The 23,211-nt window shown below is 37.3% G+C and overlaps 1 protein-coding gene and 1 pseudogene across 1 annotated transcript; both read right to left on the bottom strand.

Moving 5' to 3' along the window:
• Window positions 1–2,703: 2,703 nt before the first annotated feature.
• Window positions 2,704–3,648, bottom strand: LOC124229254 (olfactory receptor 5B12-like). The gene has a single exon (XM_046644389.1). It carries the CDS (start codon window positions 3,646–3,648, stop codon window positions 2,704–2,706), a length of 945 nt encoding a protein of 314 aa, XP_046500345.1.
• Window positions 3,649–14,021: 10,373 nt separating this feature from the next.
• Window positions 14,022–15,143, bottom strand: LOC124229066 (olfactory receptor 5B12-like; annotated as a pseudogene).
• Window positions 15,144–23,211: the final 8,068 nt, after the last annotated feature.

Consider the following 23,211-nt stretch of genomic DNA (forward strand, 5'->3'; position numbering starts at 1 on the left):
AAAAAAAAAAAACTTAAACTCACAGATAAATATATAATTACAAATTATAATATGTATTACCAAAAGAATAGAACAATGTACTGAAAGGTATAAGAAAGGAAGTTTACATTAAATAGGATGGGAGAAACAATTCCAGAATGATAGAATAAGGGCCACTGAAAATATGCTCCTTCATAAAAGTTGAAAACACAGCCAAAAGCTTTCAAAATTAAAAATTTTCAAAACACTAGAATTACTGAAAGGCTTGTGACAATCTAAGGAATGTTTATTCAAGAAAAATGGCTGAACCTAAGTAATAATAGTGAGCTTTGTGGCATCTGAATTTTCCCTATTTCCCAGTTCTATGGTAGCCTTGAAAACCAGCAGACTCAGAACCATAGTAGCTGAAACATCGAGTGGCAATTGTTTATGACTGTAATTGCCTATGACAGCAGCACCAATGGGGCAAACAATAATCAGACTAAAATCTTAAAAATAATTTTTAAGGAAATGAAAAACCCGTAAGGGGCTTTGAAAAGTTCCAATATATTTCTAGGAATCACAAAAATCACACACATGTGGAAGGCTATGTGCATGCATAGAAAAGGCCTGAGAAAGAGTTTATCTTTCATCTTCCACTGACTTTGAGATTCTGGACAAGCAGGAAGTGTAGATTAAGGTATAATTTAAACTTCCAGATGATTGAAGGCATGCTCCAACACACACATACAAACCTCTGTGCAAGGCTTGGAAGAATTAATGGTTTAAAGTGTTTAGGAAAATCTATCCAATCATTAGGTGACCACTAAGCTAAGTGAATAGTAACTTCAGTTGTGACACACAGCAAAGAAGACAGAATTAACATAAATAAGTTAAGAAATCACTAAACAAACAAATATCATACTACCAACAACAAATCCTAGGTGGGAAGGAAGATCTTATTTCAGAATATGCTACATTTTGTTATTTGAAATCCCCGTATTTCAACAAATAAATATGACACACAAAGAAAGAAGAAAGAATAGCCAATACAAAGGTTTTTAAAAATAATCAATAGAAACTGTCTTGGAGGAAATGCAAATGTTGGACTTAATAAAAAAAGATTTAACTCAGATAATATAAATTTGATCAAAGAACTAAAGAAAACCATGTCTAAATAATTGAAGGAAACTATGGGAAAATGTCTCACCAGATAAAGAATATCAATAAAGATATACAAATTATTTTTAAAAAACAAATAGAAATTCTTGAACAGAAAAAAATGAATGAAATATAAAATTTACCAAAGTGGATCAGCAGCAAATTAACGTGGAGGAATAAAAAAGTTAGTGAACTTTAAGATAGATTGGTTGGGAATATCCAGTCTGAGAAACAGAAATAAGAAAAGAATGAAGAAAAGTAAGCAAGTCTCAGAGACAGGTGGAATACTATCAGCAGTACCAACATACGTATAGTGGGATTCCCAAAAGGAGAGAAAGAAAGAGGCAGAAAGAGTATTTGAAGAAATAATGGCCAAAGACTTCCAAGAGGTGAGGAAAGGAATGGAATAGAAATAGATTTAAATATTTTAACATAGTGAGACTCAAAATATTAATAGGTTTATACATTAAAAAAATTCATAGCATTTACATATAAACATTATTAACACTATTGTAATTCTTGGTGCTTGCAATTTAAAACTTAAACGGTATATTTCTAAGTTGATTAAAATATGCCTTTATCATCCTTTTCTTCTTCCTATATTGTGACATATTTCTCAATTAAAATTAGCAAATAAACGTTAATTTTAGATAATAACTTATTAAGACGGAAATTTAGCTAAGAAAAAGATGCCAATGTAAAGAAATGTATTTTCATTAAAAATAGAAACAAAGATGGGGCCGGTCCCGTGGCCGAGTGGTTAAGTTCCTGCACTCCGCTGTGGTGGCCCAGGGTTTCATGGTTCGGATCCTGGGTGCAGACATGGCACCAGTCATCAAGCCACGCTGAGGCGGCATCCCACATGCCACAACTAGAAGGACCCACATCTAAAAAATATACAACTACGTACCAGGGGGCTGTGGGGAGAAAAAGGAAAAATAAAATCTTTAAAAAAGTTAATAAAATAAATAAATAAAAATAAAAACAAAGAACAATAATTCTACACTCAAGGTCTTTGGAACTATTTTCATAAAGGTTATTTTGTAAAACTATAAAACCTATTGCACTTTCATATGCAAAAGGATAAATTGAAATATATTTTTTAAAAACCAAATACATAATATTTATGTATATCATATCTATTTTACGTCCATTAAATGTCAAACTAATTATACTAATAATATGTTCTCCAACACCAAAGTAATTGTTTTAAGTTCTAATATAACAATAGGTCTAGCTCATGTATGTCTCCATCTATATGTGTGTGGGTTACATGAGTTTCTCATGAATGATATACGTGTGTGAACATACTTATGCATACATATGACTGCATATGTTCATGTGGGAGTGTGGGTGAACATGTTTAGTAAGAAGAATTTTTAAAATAAGATTCTATGCTTATGGGTAATTTTACTTAGCCTATTATTCCTAGGTCTCACATTTTTAAGACTTTTGCTTTGTAGACTTAAAAAATACCTGGGGCGATTACTACAGGAACTCAGAAATTTGGGAGGTGGACATGAAAATATTTTTCCTAGATGGATCTGAAGTGGATGAAGCTGCTTTATTGTAGAATCAATACAATTAAAATATGAATCCTATAGAATATTTTGCCTTCCCCATAGCCTTTTTAAAGGCACTCTTGACTTCTTTGTTCCTCAGGCTGTAAACCAGTGGATTCAGCATGGGGATGACCATAGTATAGAACACAGATGTTATTTTGTCTATGTCCATGGAGTGCCCAGAGCTAGGCTGTAAATACATGAAGATAACTGTCCCATAGAAGATGGAGACAGCAGTGAGGTGGGAAGCACAGGTGGAAAAGGCCTTCTGGCGTCCTTCAGATGAGCGCATCCTCAGGATGGTGATAAATATAAACAGGTAGGTGATCGAGATGACCAGGATAGAAAAGAGGGCATTGAAACCCACCACAAAAAAAATAACCATCTCACTAATGTAGCTGTCTGAGCATGAGAGAGTCAGGAGAGGAGGAGCATCACAGAAAAAGTGGTCAACCACATTGGACCTACAGAAGGAGAGCCTGAAAATGTTCCCAGTGTGGATGGAGGCATTCAGGAACCCACAGAAGTAGCAGCCTATAGCCAGACGTGTACACACACTTGTCGTCATGGTGGTGGTGTAATGCAGGGGTTTACATACTGCTGCATAGCGGTCATAAGCCATTGAGGCCAAGAGGAAACTTTCTACAGTGATAAAAGCTACAAAGAAGAAGAACTGGGTGACACAAGCATTATAGGAGATAATTTTGTTTCCTGTGAGGAATCCAGCCATCACCTTGGGAGTGACAGCTGAGGAATAACCAAAGTCCACCAGAGAGAGGTTACTGAGGAACAAGTACATGGGAGTGTGGAGACGAGAATCCAACAGAATCAACTTGATCATCCCCAGGTTCCCAACCAGAGTGATAAGGTAGATGAGAGAGAAGATTATGAAGAGTGGGATCTGCAATTCTGGGTCATCGGTTAACCCCACAAGAATGAATTCAGTCACCTCTGTACTGTTCTCCATGGGGATGAATTAGGAATTATGTGGCTCCCCTGTAGCAATGAGAAAACAGAATCAGAATGATAAATGGAAGGAAGACTGCTGAAATCAATCAGCATGTCCACTCTGTGCCTTATTTCAGTATTGCAGTAACTTGTTTCCAGGAGTCTGTAGATCTAAATCATGGCCATGACAACTAAATGCAATATTAAGTTATTCACAGATCATAGAATATCCCAGATAAAAGGAGCTGGAGATAATGTATCCCAATCTCCTAATTTCATAGATTATTGAATTAAGGTAAAGAGAAGAAAAGAAAGTATTTATGCAAGATCATCAGATTAGTTGCTAACTGGAACAGGTTAGACTTTCAATTCAAAGTTTACAAAGTAATCACAAATTATTCTTCACACTAAACTAGAATAGCTTGGTAAAATTAATGTGAAACAATTGATTTTACTTCAATTGTCATTTTTGTCTTTTCCATTGTGTCATGAACAGTGTTATATGACAGCGAAAGATAGTTAAAACATGTCCACAGTAGACAGGGTACATAATTTGCCACATAGTGGGAAAAGAGTAGAAATCCATGTACAGGGAATAAAGACATTTATAAAATAATATTTTTAACTTTTATTTCATTTACACAGTTTTTAACTTTTGCATTCAGATATCCCTGATCTGGAGCCATATTTAAGCCATATTAAAAGATGCAAATCCAGGCTCCATCATGCACAGAATCAATGAAGTGGGTAATGTGTAACATCACTGTGCTAGCGGTTTTCCCATCAGACTAAGTTGATAATGCAAATTCTGACTCTGTAAGCTGCTAGATACAATGATTCAGACAGAGGATTCGGTCTATCTGGTAGCAGGGACAACCAAGAATCCATTTATTTTCTGAGTCACCTTGATTAACTAATGTGTCCAGGCCTCAGTTTTCCCATCTGTAAAATGATGATAATACTATTGTCTGGCACTAAACAAGCATTCAATAAATGTATCTTTTCTTGGAGAATTCAATGTGTAGACGAGTTGGGGTTTTTTTTTGTTTGTTTGTCCCATTAACCTTCCATTCTCAGAACCTGAAAAACATAGGATTCCACTATCACAGATAAGAAAAATACAAATATGAATACGTTATCACTGAAGTTAGAAACTATATAAGGGCATTTTTTGAAGCCTATATAAAGTCCTATTAGGAAATTTCCACTTATTTTTCTAAATCAAGAATCTTCCCAGAATGGAGGCTGAAAATTTTATCCACTCTAAAATTTTAGCTAAATAGTTAAGAGATTAATTTCTACTACAGCAATTAAATATTTGATCCAGTCACAAATTTTATTCAATAATTCTTGAGTGGCTACTATACATTGCCATATGTACTAGAAATAAAAGGAAAAGCAGCAATTTGTACAGTCTGCATTTTAGAAAAAGAGGATGATATAGAATAAAATGAATAGGAAAAGTATATAATATGTCTGGAAAACTTTTAAAAAGCTAACTGGGGGATAGGTAAGGTTAGAAATAAGTGCATATAATTTTAAACATGGTGGTCTTGGAGAGACCTATTCATAAAAATGAGACTTTTGAGCAAATGCCTGAAGAAAGCAGGGGAGCAAGACTTCAGTAGATTTGGGGGAACGGTGCTCCAGGAAGAAGAAACATCATGTGCGTGGTTCTGGTGTTTGAACATTGTTCCAGGAACCGATATTGTTCCAGGGACAAGAACATCAATAAGACTTCAGAGGGAAGGAAAGATTAGGTCAGAGAGGTACAGCAAGGTGAAACTGTCATCACCTCATACACTACTTTAAGTTATTAGGCTTGTATTCTGAGTGAGATTGGAAAGCTTCATAAGATTTGGAGAAAAAGTGACATATTCTGAATTCTCTTTTTAAAAGATCACTCTGGTATATCTGTTGCATAATTGAATTTAGCGGGATAAAATTAAAGGTGATTGTAATATTCTAGGTAAGAGATGATGATTGCTTAGACCAAGGTGGTACTGAGAGAGAAAATGAAAAATTACTCTATCCTGCATATATCTCAAAAGTTGAGCTGGCTGAGTTTCCTGATATATTGAATATTGGTATTAGAGAAAGAGAGAGGTCAGTGTTGATTCCTACTTTTGTGTGGTGATGCATGGAATGATGTAGAAGAGGCAGATGTTTGGGAAAAGGAGGAAAAGAGATTATTTCATTGAGTTTGAGATTCCTTTTGGCCATCCAAGTAGAAGTGTTGCATAAATAATTGAATATACAAGTCTTAAGTTCAGAAGAGAGAGCTGACTGCTTCATATTATATTACTTTGAACAATGTTGGCAATTTCTAATGGTTCAACATACATGTATCATATTAAATCCACCAGATTAGATAACACCACCAGAGGAGGAGTTTAGACAGACAAATGTTACAAGGTCAAAAAAATGAGACTTGGTGATAAGGAGGAAAATTGCTACCACTTGAGATGGATACAAGAGAAGCACTGTCCCAGAACACAGTCAGATTTCAATTAGACCAGGTAGGTAAAGGTAACTTTCAGAGGAGAGGTAAAGTGTATATTTGGTTATGTTGATGACTGACAATAAAGTCCAGAGTGGAATGATTCCAGGAGTTGGGCAGGAGTGAAAGTTGTGATCAGTAAAGGGGATATACAGAGATGTATGGACATTATTTTGTAGAAACTGAGGGCCGATGTGACAATCCTCAGTTTCTTGATGAGTGACATAGCAATAAATATAATAATGAGGTTAGACTGCTGGGTCTCAAGGTAAGGGTAGGGGTTGGAAAGGTGATTAGACAGGTGAGGGTCATGACAGAAGCATGGAGATTCTGGGCAGAGTTCACTCATGATACTAGTGCTATGAGGGTCACTTATCCAGAGCAGGGTGACTAGGGCACCCTCTTGATTCTGTAAAAAACTACCCACTTGAGTCAATAGCACAAATAGAGATTTCTAAAATTCTGGGGGAAAAAACCCACTGTGCTGGGGATCATTTCAAAACTTTTTGCCAACTTTCTTTTCCACATGTAAAATCTTAGATTTCAATATAATATCTTCCTGGAGGAAAAATAAAGTTAAAACATGGTAGTCAAGATAACTACTATTAGCACATTCCCTGAAAGAGAAAACTGAGATTGAAATAGTCTAAATAATTTGTCCAAAGTCATAAAAGCTTATAATTAGCAAAACAGAGACTCAAATTCTTCTCGTGATTTTCTTCTATGTCACATGATAAATATACATATTCTAATAGGATCTCTACAGTGTTTAGACACATAACCTCTGGTTTTATAAAACAGATACAGGAAATATTCAAAAAATTCAAGTCCAAGCTCTGAGTTAATTGAAAGAGAAATGGTTTCCTTGATGCATTTTCCTGATTACCTCTATCCAGGCAAATTTATGCAGACAGTAGATCTGACCTAGTAGATTTGTAGACTTACCTTACTCCCTGAACAATACAACATGCAAGTCCAGCACCTTCATATGTGAGTGCATCTCAAATCAGAAATTCAGCCTGTGAAATAAAGTAAGCACCCTACTGGGATATTTTTCTTTAGTGTTTGGCCAAAAAGTTTAAAGCTCTTTAGATGCAGGAAAAATTGAAGAGATAAATACTGTTGGCCTTGGAATCAACTAATGAGAATTCTAGTTCTGTATCTGCTGCTCATTCTTTTTAGATCAGCCTCTAAGCTCTTTGAACGTCAATATCTATATTTATAAAGGAGAAATGATAAAAATTTACCCCAACGGCAGCCTCCCTGAAGACTGCTGCTATGATTTAAAAAATAAGGAAATCCCTAAATTGCCTTATACTTGGTAAGGGGTGATCATCATAATCACAATCTACATCACTATTATTTGAGGTTGTTTTCCCTGGACATTATCAAATGCTCTTAGTAATATCACAGTTTGGCGGAAGGTCCTATTGCTACTAGACAACTATTAGCAAATGAGATGAATAAAGGAATGGCCAAAGTAATTCTGGTTCTTGGGCTGCACCCTCTAATATGAGGCCAAATTGAGTCATGTGGAGATTTCAAAGGTTAACTAATGGGATTCAGGTGGGAGTTATAGTCATGGAACTCTCATGGGACAAATACCCTATGAGGGCTACAAAGCTCCTTGTCTCACCTAATTAGAGAAAAACTGATTAAAGCATCTAGGGGGATCCAGCTATGCTTGTTGAGGGAGATCAGGGGTGTATTTACACTATTTGCAGTTATTCTTATTGGTAATATACAAATAGAACCACAGTATGACCTAAAAGCTGCAATTTGACATAAATATTGGGTGATAGAGATGTGGGCTCTGTCATTGAACAAGACGAGTGTACCCCAAGAATTAGTGCTTCCCTTAATTCCCTTTAAATATTGTACCATTCAAAAGAAGTATGAATTCATTTAACTGTTTATTGATCCCAAATGTGTTTCAGCCACAATCATGAGCCCTGAGAATACAGACTTACACAAAATAAACATCATTCTTGAAATCAAGGTGCTTAAGTCTAATGCAGAAGATAGACACTGAACGAGGAAACATCTGAAGAAGCATGTAATTATATGTAGAACAAAATTCCATATATATAATTATGTATAGAATAAACGTAATACTGCATGGAAAATGAGAGAGAAAAGAAGAAATTTACTTTATATTGGCTTTTTATAATGTTTTCTCAGTCTCAGGAATCTTTTTTTTTTGAAGAGGGGATCAATAACTTTATGATTGATTGAAAAGTTTAGTGTATACTTAAAATATGATTCAAATTATCACAATTGACTCACAGCATTTCATATATAAATTTGCATGTATAATACATTTATGAAGACAAAATTGTACAGTTATAATAAAAAAAGAAGCAAGCTTCTAGCTGTGGCCATTGTCTGATGTTAGGAGAACCTCAAGCCAAGAGAAAAAGTCCAGAGTTTTCATTTTAGCCAGGCCTACAAGTGACAAAGAACCAGTGTGAAAAAGATCATTCCAAGAAAAATGAAAAGTATGTACTAACGACCCCAAATTTCAAAAAAGTTGGCAGAATCTAAAAGAAGCCAATAGGCAGCAAGCCCTCTTCCTTGGCATATTCCATTTCAGCATCCTCCCAGAATAAAACTTGAATAAAACCAAACAAAAACATCTATCCTCAATACCAAAAAAATCATCAGGGTTATTGGTCTGGGTCACATGACCAGAATAGGCATGTTATAAGGATAGCTCAAATATTGTCCTGCCAGAAGTAATAACCATTGCAATTCAAAATTAGCTTCAAATTGGAAACTATCTGTTGGGAACCTGGATAATTGTCAGAAAAGCCATTTCCATTTTAAGGAGTATCTATCATATCCTTAAAGAATTACTTACAGCCTATGGGTTTAAAAATCCATGTTAATGTGAGTCGTTCTTATGATTTACCTAGAGGTTTTGAATAATTAACCTCTTCTCTATTGAGATGTGAGTGAGTGTTATACTCCTACACCAAGGTATTCAGCCTGTTCATGTCTCAGTCATCACCATCCCACATGACTAATGTCTTTTTGTTTTGTCCCAGCAGGAATACCTGCTGTTCTCACTACTGTAAATGAATCACAAACTTTTTTCCCTCTAGGTCCATGTTGTTACCAGCATCAGTATAGTGTGATGCTTGTGAACACAGACTGCAAAGAAATACATCTGGTTTTAAATACCAGACTTTTCAATTTTTTATCTGTGACACCTTTGAAAATTACCTGTGATAAAGTTGGGATACTGATATTATCTATGTCACAGTGTGACAATATATAGTACAGTTAGAATGAGATGAGATATGGTTGGGAAAAGATAGATTATAGATAAGTGACAGATAGGTAATATATAGATAGATACAGATATAGAGTCTAGTAGTATGATAAAATAGTCTGGATTTACTTCAGAAACTTTATATTTGCTAAATAAAGAAGGTGATAATCTGGAATACTTAGTCATCCAGTGAGTTAACTGAAAAAAAAAAAACAGATGTCCATCTCTCCTTCCTCTTCCAGATGTAAGGGAATTTTCAAATCAACTCATTTCAAAAGTCAGTGGACAGACATACCAACTAATTGTCCTCATGAAGCTATTTACAATCCTATTTACAGCATTTAATAAGATAAGTGAAACAGTACATAGAGTTGCGATAATTGTTACTTAGAAGAGAAGTAGATTGAGTTATGGGATGTACATACAGTGATCTTAACTCTTTCATGGGTCATCTCATGGCTGAGAAATCTGGCATATAATTTAGTAAAAAGGACTATCAGGGCTTGTAACCAGGTAGAAAACAGTCTAATTCAGCCAGTAAGAACAATTGTAGAAACTAAGTATATTTCTTTAAAAGTTGTGTAAAAGTATTTTTTTTTTTGAGGAAGACTAACTCTGAGCTAACATCCACTCCAAATCCTCCCCTTTTGGTTGAGGAAGGTTGGCCCTGAGCTAACATCTGTGCCCATCCTCCTCTATTTTATATGTGGGACGCCTGCTACGGCATGGCTCGCCAAGCCATGCATAGGTCCGCACCTGGGATCTGAACCAGTGAACCCCAGGCTACTGAAGCAGAACATGCGAACTTAACTTGCTGTGCCACCAGGCAGGCCCCATGTAAAAGCATTAAGGAATAACTGAGGGATTCATGAATATAAGAGTCAAAGTACTAGAGAGGAAATAAATGGTTTGGGGTAAACTCCCTACTTTCTTACTAAGTATAAGAATTCAATATTTTGCTTAAATTGTATTAGATACAACACAAGTGTAAACTAGTAAAGAGCTCAGTAGAAAATATCCAGGCTAAAAAATGGAGCAAAATACAGATAGAAATTAAAGAAAAGACCTTAAGGGATATGGTGAAAAGGTTGTTTGTACATGCGTTAGAGACTAAGAAAGATAGGGGAGAGATAATAATGGTTGAAACAATACTTAAAGAGTACCTGCCAAGTTTTTTCCAAAACAAAACAGAAAAAAGTATCTTTATTAAATGGCATTTTTCAAGAAGGTCTATGTTTGAAGAGTACAAACCTGTAACTGGAAGATGAATAAATTCTGGAGATGTAATTCACAGCCTAGTGATTATAATCTACAATACTGTATTATATACTCCAAAGTTGCTAAGAGACTAGATCTTAAATGATCTCACCACAAAAAAGTAATGATAATTGTATGATGTGATAGAAGTGTTAAGTTACACTATTGTGATAATCATGTTACAATATGTAAATGTATCAAATCAACACATACACCTTAAACAATGTTACAAGTCAACTATAACTCAATAATTGAAATAATCTCAAAAATAAAAATAAAATACACCTAAAGACATCATAAAAGTAACAATTAAAAATAGCGAAAAAGCAGCCACAGAATAAATAAATAGTATTGTCAAAAACAGTAGCAGTGACACTGTCACCTAATTTCTCAACAAATGTGATGGAATACAGAATAGAGTGAAATGATGCCTTTAAAGAACTGAAAGTAAATGCAGCCAGAATCTTATAAAAAGTATATCTTTTAAAAATGAAGAGAAAATAAAGCTTTCTTGGATAACAAAAATTGAGACAACCATTTTCCAACGAGTCTATACTAAAGTGGTTCTGTCAGCAAAACAAAAATGACTCAAAATGGGTCAATGTAGGTTCATCATTTGTAACAAATGTACCACTCTGTTGAAAGATGTTGATGATGGAGGAGGCTATGCGTGTGTGGGAACTGGAGGTATATGAAGATCTCTCGACCTTCTGCTCAACCCTGCTGTGAACCTAAATGTGCTCTAAAAAATAAAATCTATTAAAAATTAAGCTATTGATACATAAAATGTTTATATGACATATATGTTTTATGAACTCTCTATATACATTATATACATAGTTTATATTTAACCTATGTATATATTATATCTGTGTATATATGTATATATTTGTATATATACAAAAAAATTTATATATAAACATAAATATGCATTTTAACTCTATATGCATATATATCTATATTGAACTTCCAGAAATAGAGCCAATATAGGGCATTACATCAAAGCGTTCCTTGATTCCCTCACACTTATTCCCATGAAGTAAATACTATTCTTGATTTTTGAAATAATCCTTAAAATGCACAGATATGTATCATTGATTAACAATCTCCTAAATAACCAGAAGAAATCAGAAGATAAAGTAGAAAATACTTTGAGATGATTGAAGATGAGGACATAACATACCTAAACTTATAATCATTCAAAGTCCATAGTTTATCTTAAAGTTCACTGCTGTGTAGTACGTTCTGTAGGGTTGAACAAATGTACAGTGGCATGTATCCATCATTATAGTATCCTACAGAGCATTTTCACTGCCCTAAAAATTCTAAGTATAGCTAACCCAGCTTTATTTTGGTTTCCATTTGCATGGAATATTTTTTTCCATCCCTTCACTTTCAGTCTGTGTACATCCTTAAAGTAGAAGTGAGTCTCTTTTGTGCAAGATAAATTTGGATCTTGTTTTTTAATCCATTCAGGCACTCTATGTATTTTGATTGGAGAATTCAGTCCATTTATATTTAAAGTAATTATTGATAAGTATGGACTTACAATCACCTTTTTGGTAATTGTCTTCTGGCTGTTTTGTAATTCCTTTGTTCCTTTCTTCCCTTTGTCTCTTCCTTAGGGATTTGATGATTTTTTGCAATGGTATGCTTAGATTCCTTCCTCTTTATCATTTATGTATCTACTATAGGCTTTTGCTTTGCAGTTACCATAAGGCTTACTTGAAATATCTTTTATTTTTAACTGTCTATTTTAACAACTTAAAGCAATGTCAGTGATAACTGATATGTGTGGGAGGGAAGAATACAAATATAAAGTGTCACCTGGAAGAAGTCTCCTTACCAATACTTATAGGCTGGTCTAGTGGTGATGAACTCCAGCTTTTGCTTTTCTGTGAAAGTCTTTACCTTTCCTTCAATTCTGAATGACAGCTTTGCCGGGTAGACTGTCTTGGTTGGCAATTTTTTTCTTTCAGCAATTTGAATTTATTGTGCCACTCCCTTCTGGTCTGCAAAGTTTCTGCTGAAAAATCTGCCTATTGTCTTATGGCAGTTATCTTGTTTGCAACAAGCTGTTTTTCTCTTTCTGCTTTTAGGATTCTCTCCTTGTTTTTCACTTTTGACAGTTTAATTATAATGTGTCTCAATGTGGGGCTCTTTAGATATATCTTATTTGGAACTCTCTGAGCTTCCTAGATCTGGATGTCTGTTTCTTTCCCCAGGTTAGAGAATTTTTCAGTGACTATTTCTTTGAACAAGCTTTCTGCCCTTCTCTCACTCTCTTCTCCTTCTGGGATCCTTGTAATACATATATTGGTCCACTTGATGGTGTTCCATAAGTACCTTATACTATATTCACTCTTTTTTATTCTTTTATTCTTTTTCTCCTCTGATTGGATGAATTCTACTGCCTTGTCTTTGAGTTCTCTGATCCTTTCTTCTGCTTGATCTAGTCAGCAGATGAACCCCTCTATTGAATTTTTCAGTTCAGTTATTATATTCCTCAGCTCTGTGATTTCTGTTTGGCACTCTTATATTTTCTATTGCTTTGTTGAAATTCTCACCTTGTTCATTCATGGTTCTTCTGACCTTGGTGAGTAACATAACGACCATTATTTTGAACTCTTTATCAGGTAAATCACTTGTCTCCATTTTATTAAGGTCTTTTTCTGGAGTTTTGTCTTCTAATTTTGTTTGGAACATATTCCTCTATTTCATCATTTCCCCTGACGCTCTTTGTTGGTTCCTACACAGAGGATAAAATAACCAACTCTCCTCATCTTGACAGGTGGTCTCATGTAGGAGATGAACCTTATTGATCAGCCCAGTGTGACCTCCTGGTTGTCTCTCAAACCTTGTGATAGTCCAAGCTTCCTTCTTCGTTCTTAGTGGTTCCTAGTTATGCTTGGTGTGCCGAAATCTGTCAGTCTCCAAAAGGGGAGGATGTCAATTAGAACCTAGATGCAGGCTTGTTGGAAGCCAATTCCTTAGGCAGTAGCTGGAAAAGTATATAGTTAGGGCCCTTCCAGGTAGAAACTGGAGATGAGCTTTTTGGCCTGCTCCTTTTGTGCTGGACTTGGATGTATAGCTAGGGGTGGGAGATGCTCCTGCGCTGATGAATAACTGCTTCTTTTTTTGCTATAGTCATGTGGGACTCATGAGTGCAAGTCTCACTGGTTGTCAGAGCCAGGTTATCCAGGGACCTGTCCCTTGGGTGGCAGTTTCAATAGCTGGGGTACCAGACATGAGTACCAGCTCCTTCCAGGGAGATACTGACAATTTGTAGCTATCTCGAGTGAGAAGGCAGAAGTACTATCTGCTGGCATCCACAGTCTCTGGGGAAAATCACAGTCATCCTCTAGATGCATGCTAAATTAGAAAACTGACCATCAGTGTTAAAGAATATAAATACATCTCTTTGGAGGAAAGGCTGGGAGATGGGCATTTCTGTCTGTTCCCTCTGCACTGAGCCCTGGAAGGATAGCTGGTTAAAAATTGTTTCTTTGTTTGCTACACTCTTATGGGACTTGTGAATGCAAGCACTATTGGCTATCAGAGTGGACTTTCCCTTCCCAAAAGCCGTTTGAACGGCACTCTTTAACTCTTTGTTCCTCAGGCTGTAGACCAGCAGGTTCAGCATGGAAATGACTATGGCATAAAATACAGGTGCCATTTTGTCTGTGTCCATGGAATGGCTGGAGCTGGGTTGTAAGTATGTGAAGATGTCTGTCCCATATAAGATGGCAGTGAGGTGGGAAGCACAGGTGGAAAAGGCCTTCTAGCATCCCTCAGATGAGTGTATCCTCAGGGTGATGTCAAACATAAACAGGTAGGGGATCAAGATGACCAAAATAGTAAGGAGGACATTGATGTCCACCAAAACAAATAAAACCATCTCACTGATACAGTTGTCTGAGTATGAGGGAGCCAGGAGAGTGGGAGCATCACTGAAGAAGTGATTGATCACATTGGATCTATAGAAAAAGAGACTGAAATAAGTCCCCAGTGTGGATGGAAGTCTCCAGGAAACCAAGGACATAGGAACCTATGACCAGACACACACACACCTTTGTTGCCATGATGGTGGTGTAATGTAGTGGTTTATACACTGCTGCATCATGGTCACAGGACATGGAAGCCAAGAGAAAATTTTCTACAGTGAGAAAGACTGAAAAATAAACTATCTGAGCAGCACATGCATTGTAGGAAATGACCTTGTTTCCTACAAGGAATCCGGCTATCGAGTGACAGCTGTGGAATAATGAAAGTCTGCTAGAGAGAGATTACTGAGGAAGAGGTACATGGGACTGTGGAGACAAGAGTCCAGCAGGATCAACATGGTCATCCCCAAGTTCCAAACCAGGGTGGTGAGATAGATGAGAGTGAACATTATAAAGAGTGGAGTCTGCAGTTTTGGGTCATCAGCTATCCCCACAAGAATAAATTCAGTCACATCTGTACTGTTTCGATTGGGGTCATTTGTGGATTAGGTGAATGCCCTATAGCAATGAGAAAAGAGGATCTGGATAGTAGTTGTGCTTAGAGCCATCATTATGTCCAATGTATGCTTTCTATCAGTATTCTCTGAATTTAACGTGGGCATAACAATAAACTGTAATTTTAAAAGGTTGTTCTAGCTAAAAGTATTTTGGAGATAATATATCTCTATCCTTACAAATAATTGAACAAAAGTGCAGAGATGGATTTACATGCAAAAATCACAGAAATACCACTGATGGGTTTATGTTAGCCTCTCAATTCAGATTTTCAAACACTAACACAGATTACTCATTCAATAAAGTGGGTTTACTATAATGTAATTTGTTTTACTTGAATCACCATTTTGCAATCATCTCCATCGTGTCAAGCTCTGAATTATATGCTAGCAAAAGATAGTTTAACATATCATGTTATAGTCTTCAATATCTCACAGGATAATAGGACCCATAGAATGTGTAATTACCACACAGTGGGATACTATAGAAATTCATGTACAAGGAATAAAAACATCTAGAGAATAAAAGTTAAAAGTATGAGTCCAGACTAGGGACTGGACTCTCGCTCCACCATATACTGGATGGCTGACCTTGGGTGTTGCTCAATATCACTCGGCCATCAATTTTCCCTTGAACTCATCATCACACTGGATTGATAATGCAAACTGACATTGTAAGTTCTTACACACTATAAATAGGACAGAGTTATTGATCTATGTATGAATTAGAGGGGTAGATGTTGTAACAGAGAGATTTCAGATAAGTGTGAAATCTCTTGTCCTATATCCTCACTTATTCCATTTGCTTCTGTTTCAGATTCTTTCCACACTCATATTTGTTCCATACCTTCCTTTGATTTTTCACATAATATTCTTCTCCTACCTATATTTTGGCCAGTCCAGTTATGTCAAGTAAGAGTCTATTTATTTCATGAGTCATCTTGAGTATCAAGTAGTGTGTCTGGATCTCAGTTTCCCCACCTGTTAAAATGGAGATAACAATTCTGTCTGGCACTTTAAAAGCATCCTATAAATGTAGATATTGTTATATCTAAAAGCTAGAGTAATACATCATGTTTCAAGACAATGACAGGCTCTATCTAGTGTCAGGGGTCCAAATTGTAGGTAAGTTTAGGAGGGCTTCCAAGTGAAAATGAAATCTGGAATCCTGTGATCTCACCCATTACATGTTCCTTTGCATTAATCTCATTAATCTACGCAAGAGATGGTGATGACTTGGATCAGGCTGGTAATGAGAGAAGTAATGAGAAACTATGCAATTCTTGGTACATTTCAAAAGTAGAGTTGGCTGAACTTTCTGGTATATTGAATGTAGAGCATTAGAGAGAGGGAAAAATGATAACTCCATTTTTCTTGTAGTGATAGAAGTAATGGTATTGAAGAAACAGATATTTGGGAAAAAATGAGAGACCATTGCAGGTTAGTGATGCTGAGTTTGAGAACTCTTTTGGCCATCCAAGAAGAAGTGTTACATAAAAATAGGGTATACAAGTCTAGAATTCAGAGGACAGGACTGGCAGCATTAGATTACATTAATTTGAACTCTGTTGGTAATTTATAATTTTCACCATATATATATATATCATTTGAAACTCACAAGTCTAAATAACATCACCAAAGGAAAGAGTTTAGAGAAAATAAAAGTGAGAGTATTATACTGTTTACAAAGTCAAGAACATGAGGCATTACAGTGTTAAGAGGAACTTGAGAGGGAAAATTGCCACCATTCAAGGTGACTGCAAGGGAAACACTATCCCAGGACACAGATTCCAGTTGGAACAGTAGATAAAGAGAACTCTCAGGGGAGAGGTTAAGTGTGTTTTGGGTTGTGTTGATGACTGCCTATAAATTCCAGTGGGCATGGTGGAATGGTTTCAGGAGTTGAGTAGGAGTGGAAGCTGAGGTCTGAAAAAAGGATGTGAAAAGATATGAACATTATTTAATAGGGATTGAGGGTTGATCTTAGGTTTCTCAGCTTTATGGTGAGTGACACAGCTAGAAATAGAACAATGAGATTAGTCCTAAGGCCTCCAAGTGGATGACGACAATCAGACTATGAGGTTGGGAGTGGGAAAGGGAAGGTAAAAGTATTGATAGAAGCATGCAGAATTGCCCACTTCCTCTTTACTTCAGCTATTGGTGGTGTGGAGGCCACTGGAGAGCACCATTATCCAGAAAGGAGCATACTCGTGGTCTCTCACAGTCTCTCATCAACTACTTACCTCCATCAATACTCTTGTCAAGAAGATCCTAAATGTGTAAAAACAAAGTACTGAAAAGCGTTTCTATTTTTTACGATCTTTCTTCCCCACACAGTGAAGAAGTTTATTTTAATCCAGCATTTTCCTGGGGAAAATATAGTAGTTTTGGGTACACTCCTGTGATCAAATTAATCTAATGATAAGAATAAAAATCCCTTGAGGGATTTGTTGATCTCTTATCATTCTTTGCTGCAAGATGGGAAACTTTTTATGGATCAGACCACCACATATTGGTGCTCAGGAAATAATTCAAAAATGCAATCTTCCTGACAAGATGCTCTGCACTCCCAGTACACATCTCATTTTTATTATTCAAAGACTAGCACAAATTTCAAAGTTTCCATGCAGTCTTCAGTATCTTCCCCTCTTAGACACTGGCTTGCCATTATAATCAGTAGAGAACCATTTATCACTTTGTTACTCATAATAATTTGCCTTATCTAATTTAAGCTTTGTCTTCTTACATAGATGATCAGCACTGTCAGAGGATATCAGAACTTTAATAATGACCTAAACTATGATAGCTAGGATTTGTTGTGCACTAGTTAGTTTGGGGGCACCACATGCATAATAACTTCTATCAACTTATCAGGCAACCATGTGAGAGATGACTGTTTCACATAAGGTAAAACTGAAGCTTGCTGACAATGAATGACACACTAAAGACCAGAAAGCTAGCAAGCAGCAGAGTTGGAATTTGAAACCATGTCATTTTGAATCAAAGCCTGAGCGCTTACTCACTAAGAAATATTCCCATAATATGTGACATATAATCTAAACTTCCTATCGCAGACCTGGACACAAAAATGTTACTCATTATATTGCCTTATTCATGGCTGACTGATGTTTGTAATGTCATTTGGATCCAGGTGGGGAATTAAAAATCATGGTCTTGAGAATCAAATATACTTATTAGCTAATGTGAATTTGAGCAAATAATGTTCTTTCTGAATCCAGCTGAATGAGAACCAAATCCATAAATATTTGCAATCAACTTCCTCTCCCTTCCCGCCAATAAAAAATCCTTCTACAATTAAAAGGAACATAGTTTTTAAGTAACACTAATCTTAAGCCAATAAAGGGCTGGAATCTGTTCAGACATTCATATAACATTCGTTCTCTCTTCAAGTACTAAGTAAGTGCTCACGGTGTATCATGTTTTATGCTAATTCTAAGGCCTACAATGATATACAAAACACATTCCTTAGCCTCAGGATGTGTAGTAAACGAAGACAGACATATAAACTAATGATTATTATGGGATATTCTCATTCTCTATTCCCAAGCAGAGAGCATTGTTTTTCAATTCCTCAGGTGAGTGTGATGGGAAGATAACCTCATTTACACTATAGTCCACCAGTCAGTTCATCTAATAGTGAACTGAGTGCCCAATGCCAGTAAATCTTCAGAATTATAAATGGAGTCCAAATCTCCTCATTCCTATAAATTGTTCCATTTTGTGTGATATTTACACCTCTTCCTTCAACGCATTGTTATAATTTGTTTAATAGCCTGGTTTCCCCTCATTTATTCTTCTTCATTCTTTCTCTTTTTTATTACTGTTGTTATGTGCTCTCCAGGTTATAACAAATTTTCAAATTGAAACCCCTTTTGATACTCTCAAAAACCCTGGCATTAGCATAAATAGCTAATATTACCATATTTCAAAAGAGAAAACTAAAATTGAGACAGGTTTCAAAACTAGTCCAAGTTACACAAGCTCATACGTGGCAAAGCAGTGACTCAAGGTCTTCTTGTTCTTTGATTTTTGTCACATGATAAATACGTATGTTCCCTAAGGATTTCCATGGTGTTTGAGACATATATTCCCTTGTTGTAAATCACAGATACATGAAAATGATCAAAACCTTCAATATTGAGTTGGGATGAACCTGGGAGAAATGGCCGCCTTGATGCATTTTCCTTGTTACTTCTGTCCCTGCAAATTCATAGAGACTGTAGATATGATCTAGAGGTTTACCTTGCTCCCTGAACAATGCAACAGGCAAATCCACACATTCACATGTAAGTCTCAAATCATGAATTCGATCCATGAAACAAAGTAAATGTCATGTTGAGATGTTTTCTTTAGCATTGAGTCAAAAGGGTAAAACATCTCCAGAGTGAAGAGATATCGGGGAAAAACTACTTATTTTCCTTGGAAGTAGCTAACATGTATTCTATTGTTAGATGTGCTGATCTCTCTTCTCACATAGGACATTTAATTCCTTTGAGCCTCTATATCTTCCTCTCTAAAATGGAAGTATTAGAAAGGTAGCCTCCAACAACATGCCCACTGAAAGACTGCTGCTGTCATGAGAAAATAAGAGAGTCCCTGTAGTGTTTTACACCTGAAAAGGGGTGATCATTGCAACCATAGTCAAAGTCATTATTATTTGAAGTTATTTCCCTGGTCATTATTGCAGGCTCTTGATAAATCTCAGTCTGCAGAAGGTCATCGTTGTTACTAGGCAATTATTAAGAATTAGGTGAATGAATGAATGGTCAAGGTACTCTGGCACTTGACCTGGTACCTCTAATATAAGGTCCAATGGAGTCATATAGGCACTTGAAAAGTTTAAGACCGGGAACCAGGAGGGAGTTACACAATCACAGAACTCCCAGGGCACAAAGCCCCCATGACAGCAACAACTCCTTACCTCACACTAGAGAACAAGGGATTAAAATGTCTACAGGCAGGAGAGAAGATCCAAGATGGTGCCATGAGTAGTCCTCTTTGTCTGTCCCCCTTCGAGTCTACAATTATTTTGACACTCATCGCTTAACAAAGGATATCCAGAAGCATCTCAGGACGTCTGAGAGACCCATGTGACTATACATCGGAAGGCGGACGGACTTCCCTCCAGGAGGAGGGGAGATAGGTGAAAACTCTCCAACCCTGACTGAACAGCCTAGTAGCTGCAAGCGGCTTTCTTCCAACAGACGCCCCCAGAAGATCAACACACACCTAAGGCAGGAGCAAACACACACCAGAGGAGCGATGGTGGAAACAGGTGACCCGAGCCCTACCTAAACCCCCCACAATTACTCCTAAACACAGAGGGAAACTCCAGAGTTAGACACCTGAGCCCGCGGGGAGAGTCTTGCCCCGCCATCAGCGGGGAGATCCAGTCTGGTGTCCATGGCTCCCAGAGGGTCCCAGAGAGAATCACAGAGGGTGCAGCGGCCTCCCAGCTGCCACTGCCTGCACGGTGGGGCAAGGGATTACCGGAGATCGTGGAGAGGACTGGGGCTGGGTGGAGCTCCAGAGGCCGCCTCCGAGGCCCGGGGGTGAAGCTCCAGAGTTCTGCCCGGGCAGCAGACAAAACTCTCCATCTGCCATTAGTGGAGGGGCTCTGCCCAGCATCCACAACACCAGGAGGGTCCCAGAGAGGAGAATATCAGGCAGGGCAGCAGCTGACCAGCTACCACTGAAATCAGGATCTCTGGCTATCCACCAGATAGGGCAAAGGGCTCCCCGAGTTCCTGGGGAACAGGACTGGGGCTGGGTGGAGTTCCAGCATCCCGGCTCCGTAGACTAGGGGGAAACCCTATATGTTCACAGCAGCCTCAGCGAAAGCCTCTGCACAGCACTAGTAGAGAGCACCCATCTGGCAGCCACAAGGCTGGAAGACCCCAGGAAAAAAGTAGCATAGCTAGGTGAGCTAACCACAGGCTGTAGAAGATGCCAAAAGCTCTGCTGTGACCCATAGTGGACAAGTGAGATTTTGTGGGTGCTGACAGTGACAGAGAGGCAAATATAAGTGATCCTACCCCGGGCTGCTGGAAAAGTCCATAACACCATTGCAGACCCCAAGGAGGGAGCACATCTAGGTGGGCTGCAACAATAGGCACAAGCAGCCTGAAGCCCCTCCGTGACGGACCCCATGGCAGAAGAGGGAATCCAAAGGACCACTGTGACTACGAGGAGGGGCCCAGGCCCAGTTGGCAACTGCAGATAGGATTCCTGGTTGGTGCAGTATAAACAGCTGCTCCTCCACCACACCAGCAGAAACAAGTGGAAGCAGTAACTAAACTCTATCTCTATGCGGAGGCACAAATCTACAACATCAAGCAATATGAAAAAATACATTAAATCTCCAGAACAGAAGGAAAATAACAAATACACAGAAAACAATCCCAAAGAAAATGAAATATATAACCTAAATGATGATGACTTCAAAACAGCCATCATTAAAATAATGAGTTAAGAGAGAATTCAGATAGACAACTCAACGAGATCAGGAGCTATGTCACAAAAGAGTTTGATACTATAAAGAAGAATCAAACAGAAATACTGGAAATGAAGAACACAATAAAGGAGATTAAGAAAGACCTAGATGCACTGAACAGTAGGGCCGATAATATGGAGGAAAGAATTAGCAATTTGGAAGATGGGAATATAGAAATGCTGCAGGCAGAGGAGGAGAGAGAACTAAGACTAAAAAGAAATGAAGAAACTCTCCGAGAATTATCTAACTCAATTAGGAGATGCAACATAAGGATTATAGGTATACCAGAGGGAGAAGAGAAGGAGAAAGGGGCAGAAAGCCTATCCAAAGAAATAATGGCTGAGAACTTCCCAAATCTAGAGAGAGAAATGGATCTTCAGGTGACAGAAGCCAATAGATCTCCAAACTTTATCAATGCAAGAAGACCAACCCCACAGCATATAGTAGTGAAGCTAGCAAAAGTCAACGACAAGGAGAAAATACTAAGGACAGCCAGGCAGAAGAAACTAACCTACAAAGGAACCCCCATCAGGCTATCAGCAGATTTCTCAGCAGAAACATTACAGGCTAGAAGAGAATGGAATGATATATTCAAAAATCTGAAGGAGAAAAACTTACAGCCAAGAATTCTGTACCCAGCGAAAATATCCTTCAAATATGATGGAGAAATAAAACTTTCCCAGATAAACAAAAATTAAGGGAGTTCATTGCCACAAAACCTCCTCTTCAGGAGATCCTCAGGAAAACCCTCATTCCTGAAAAATCAAAAAAAGAAAAGGGGCTACAAAACCAAGAGCAGAGGAGATAAGTAGAAGGACAACAATAGAGAGTAGCAGCTCTTCATCAGAACAGATTAAACCATGGGACAAGAAACAAAGGAAATTGAAGAAAACTGGAAAACAAGACATAAAATGGCTGTGGTAGGCCCCCACATCTCAATAATCACTCTAAATGTAAATGGATTGAACTCCCCAATCAAAAGACACAGAGTGGCAGGATAGATCAAAGAACAAGACCCAACAATATGCTGCCTCCAGGAAACACACCTCAGCCCCAAAGACAAACACAGACTCAGAGTGAAGGGATGGAGAACAATACTGCAAGCTAATAATGAACAAAAGAAAGCAGGTGTCGCTATACTAATATCAGACAAGGTAGACTTCAAAGCAAAACAGATAAAGAAAGACAAAGAGGGACAGTACATAATGATAAAAGGGACTCTCCACCAAGAAGACATAACACTTATAAATATATACACACCCAACACAGGAGCACCAAAATTTGTAAAGCAACTCTTAACACAACTAAAAGAAGACATCAACAACAATACAATAATAGTAGGGGACCTCAACACACCATTAACACCAATGGACAGAACATCCAGACAGAAAATCAACAAGGAAGTAATAGAATTAAATGAAAAATTAGACCAGATGGACTTAATAGATATATATAGAACACTTCATCCAAAAACAGCAGGTTACACATTCTTCTCAAGTGCACATGGAACATTCTCAAGGATTGACCATATTTTGGGAA

This window comes from Equus quagga, chromosome 17, assembly GCF_021613505.1.
Source record: "Equus quagga isolate Etosha38 chromosome 17, UCLA_HA_Equagga_1.0, whole genome shotgun sequence".
Taxonomy (NCBI): Eukaryota; Metazoa; Chordata; class Mammalia; order Perissodactyla; family Equidae; genus Equus; species Equus quagga.

Bases quoted from the DNA above. Each gene is read 5' to 3' on its own strand.
- LOC124229254 (XM_046644389.1), bottom strand. From the start codon at position 3,648: ATGGAGAACAGTACAGAGGTGACTGAATTCATTCTTGTGGGGTTAACC.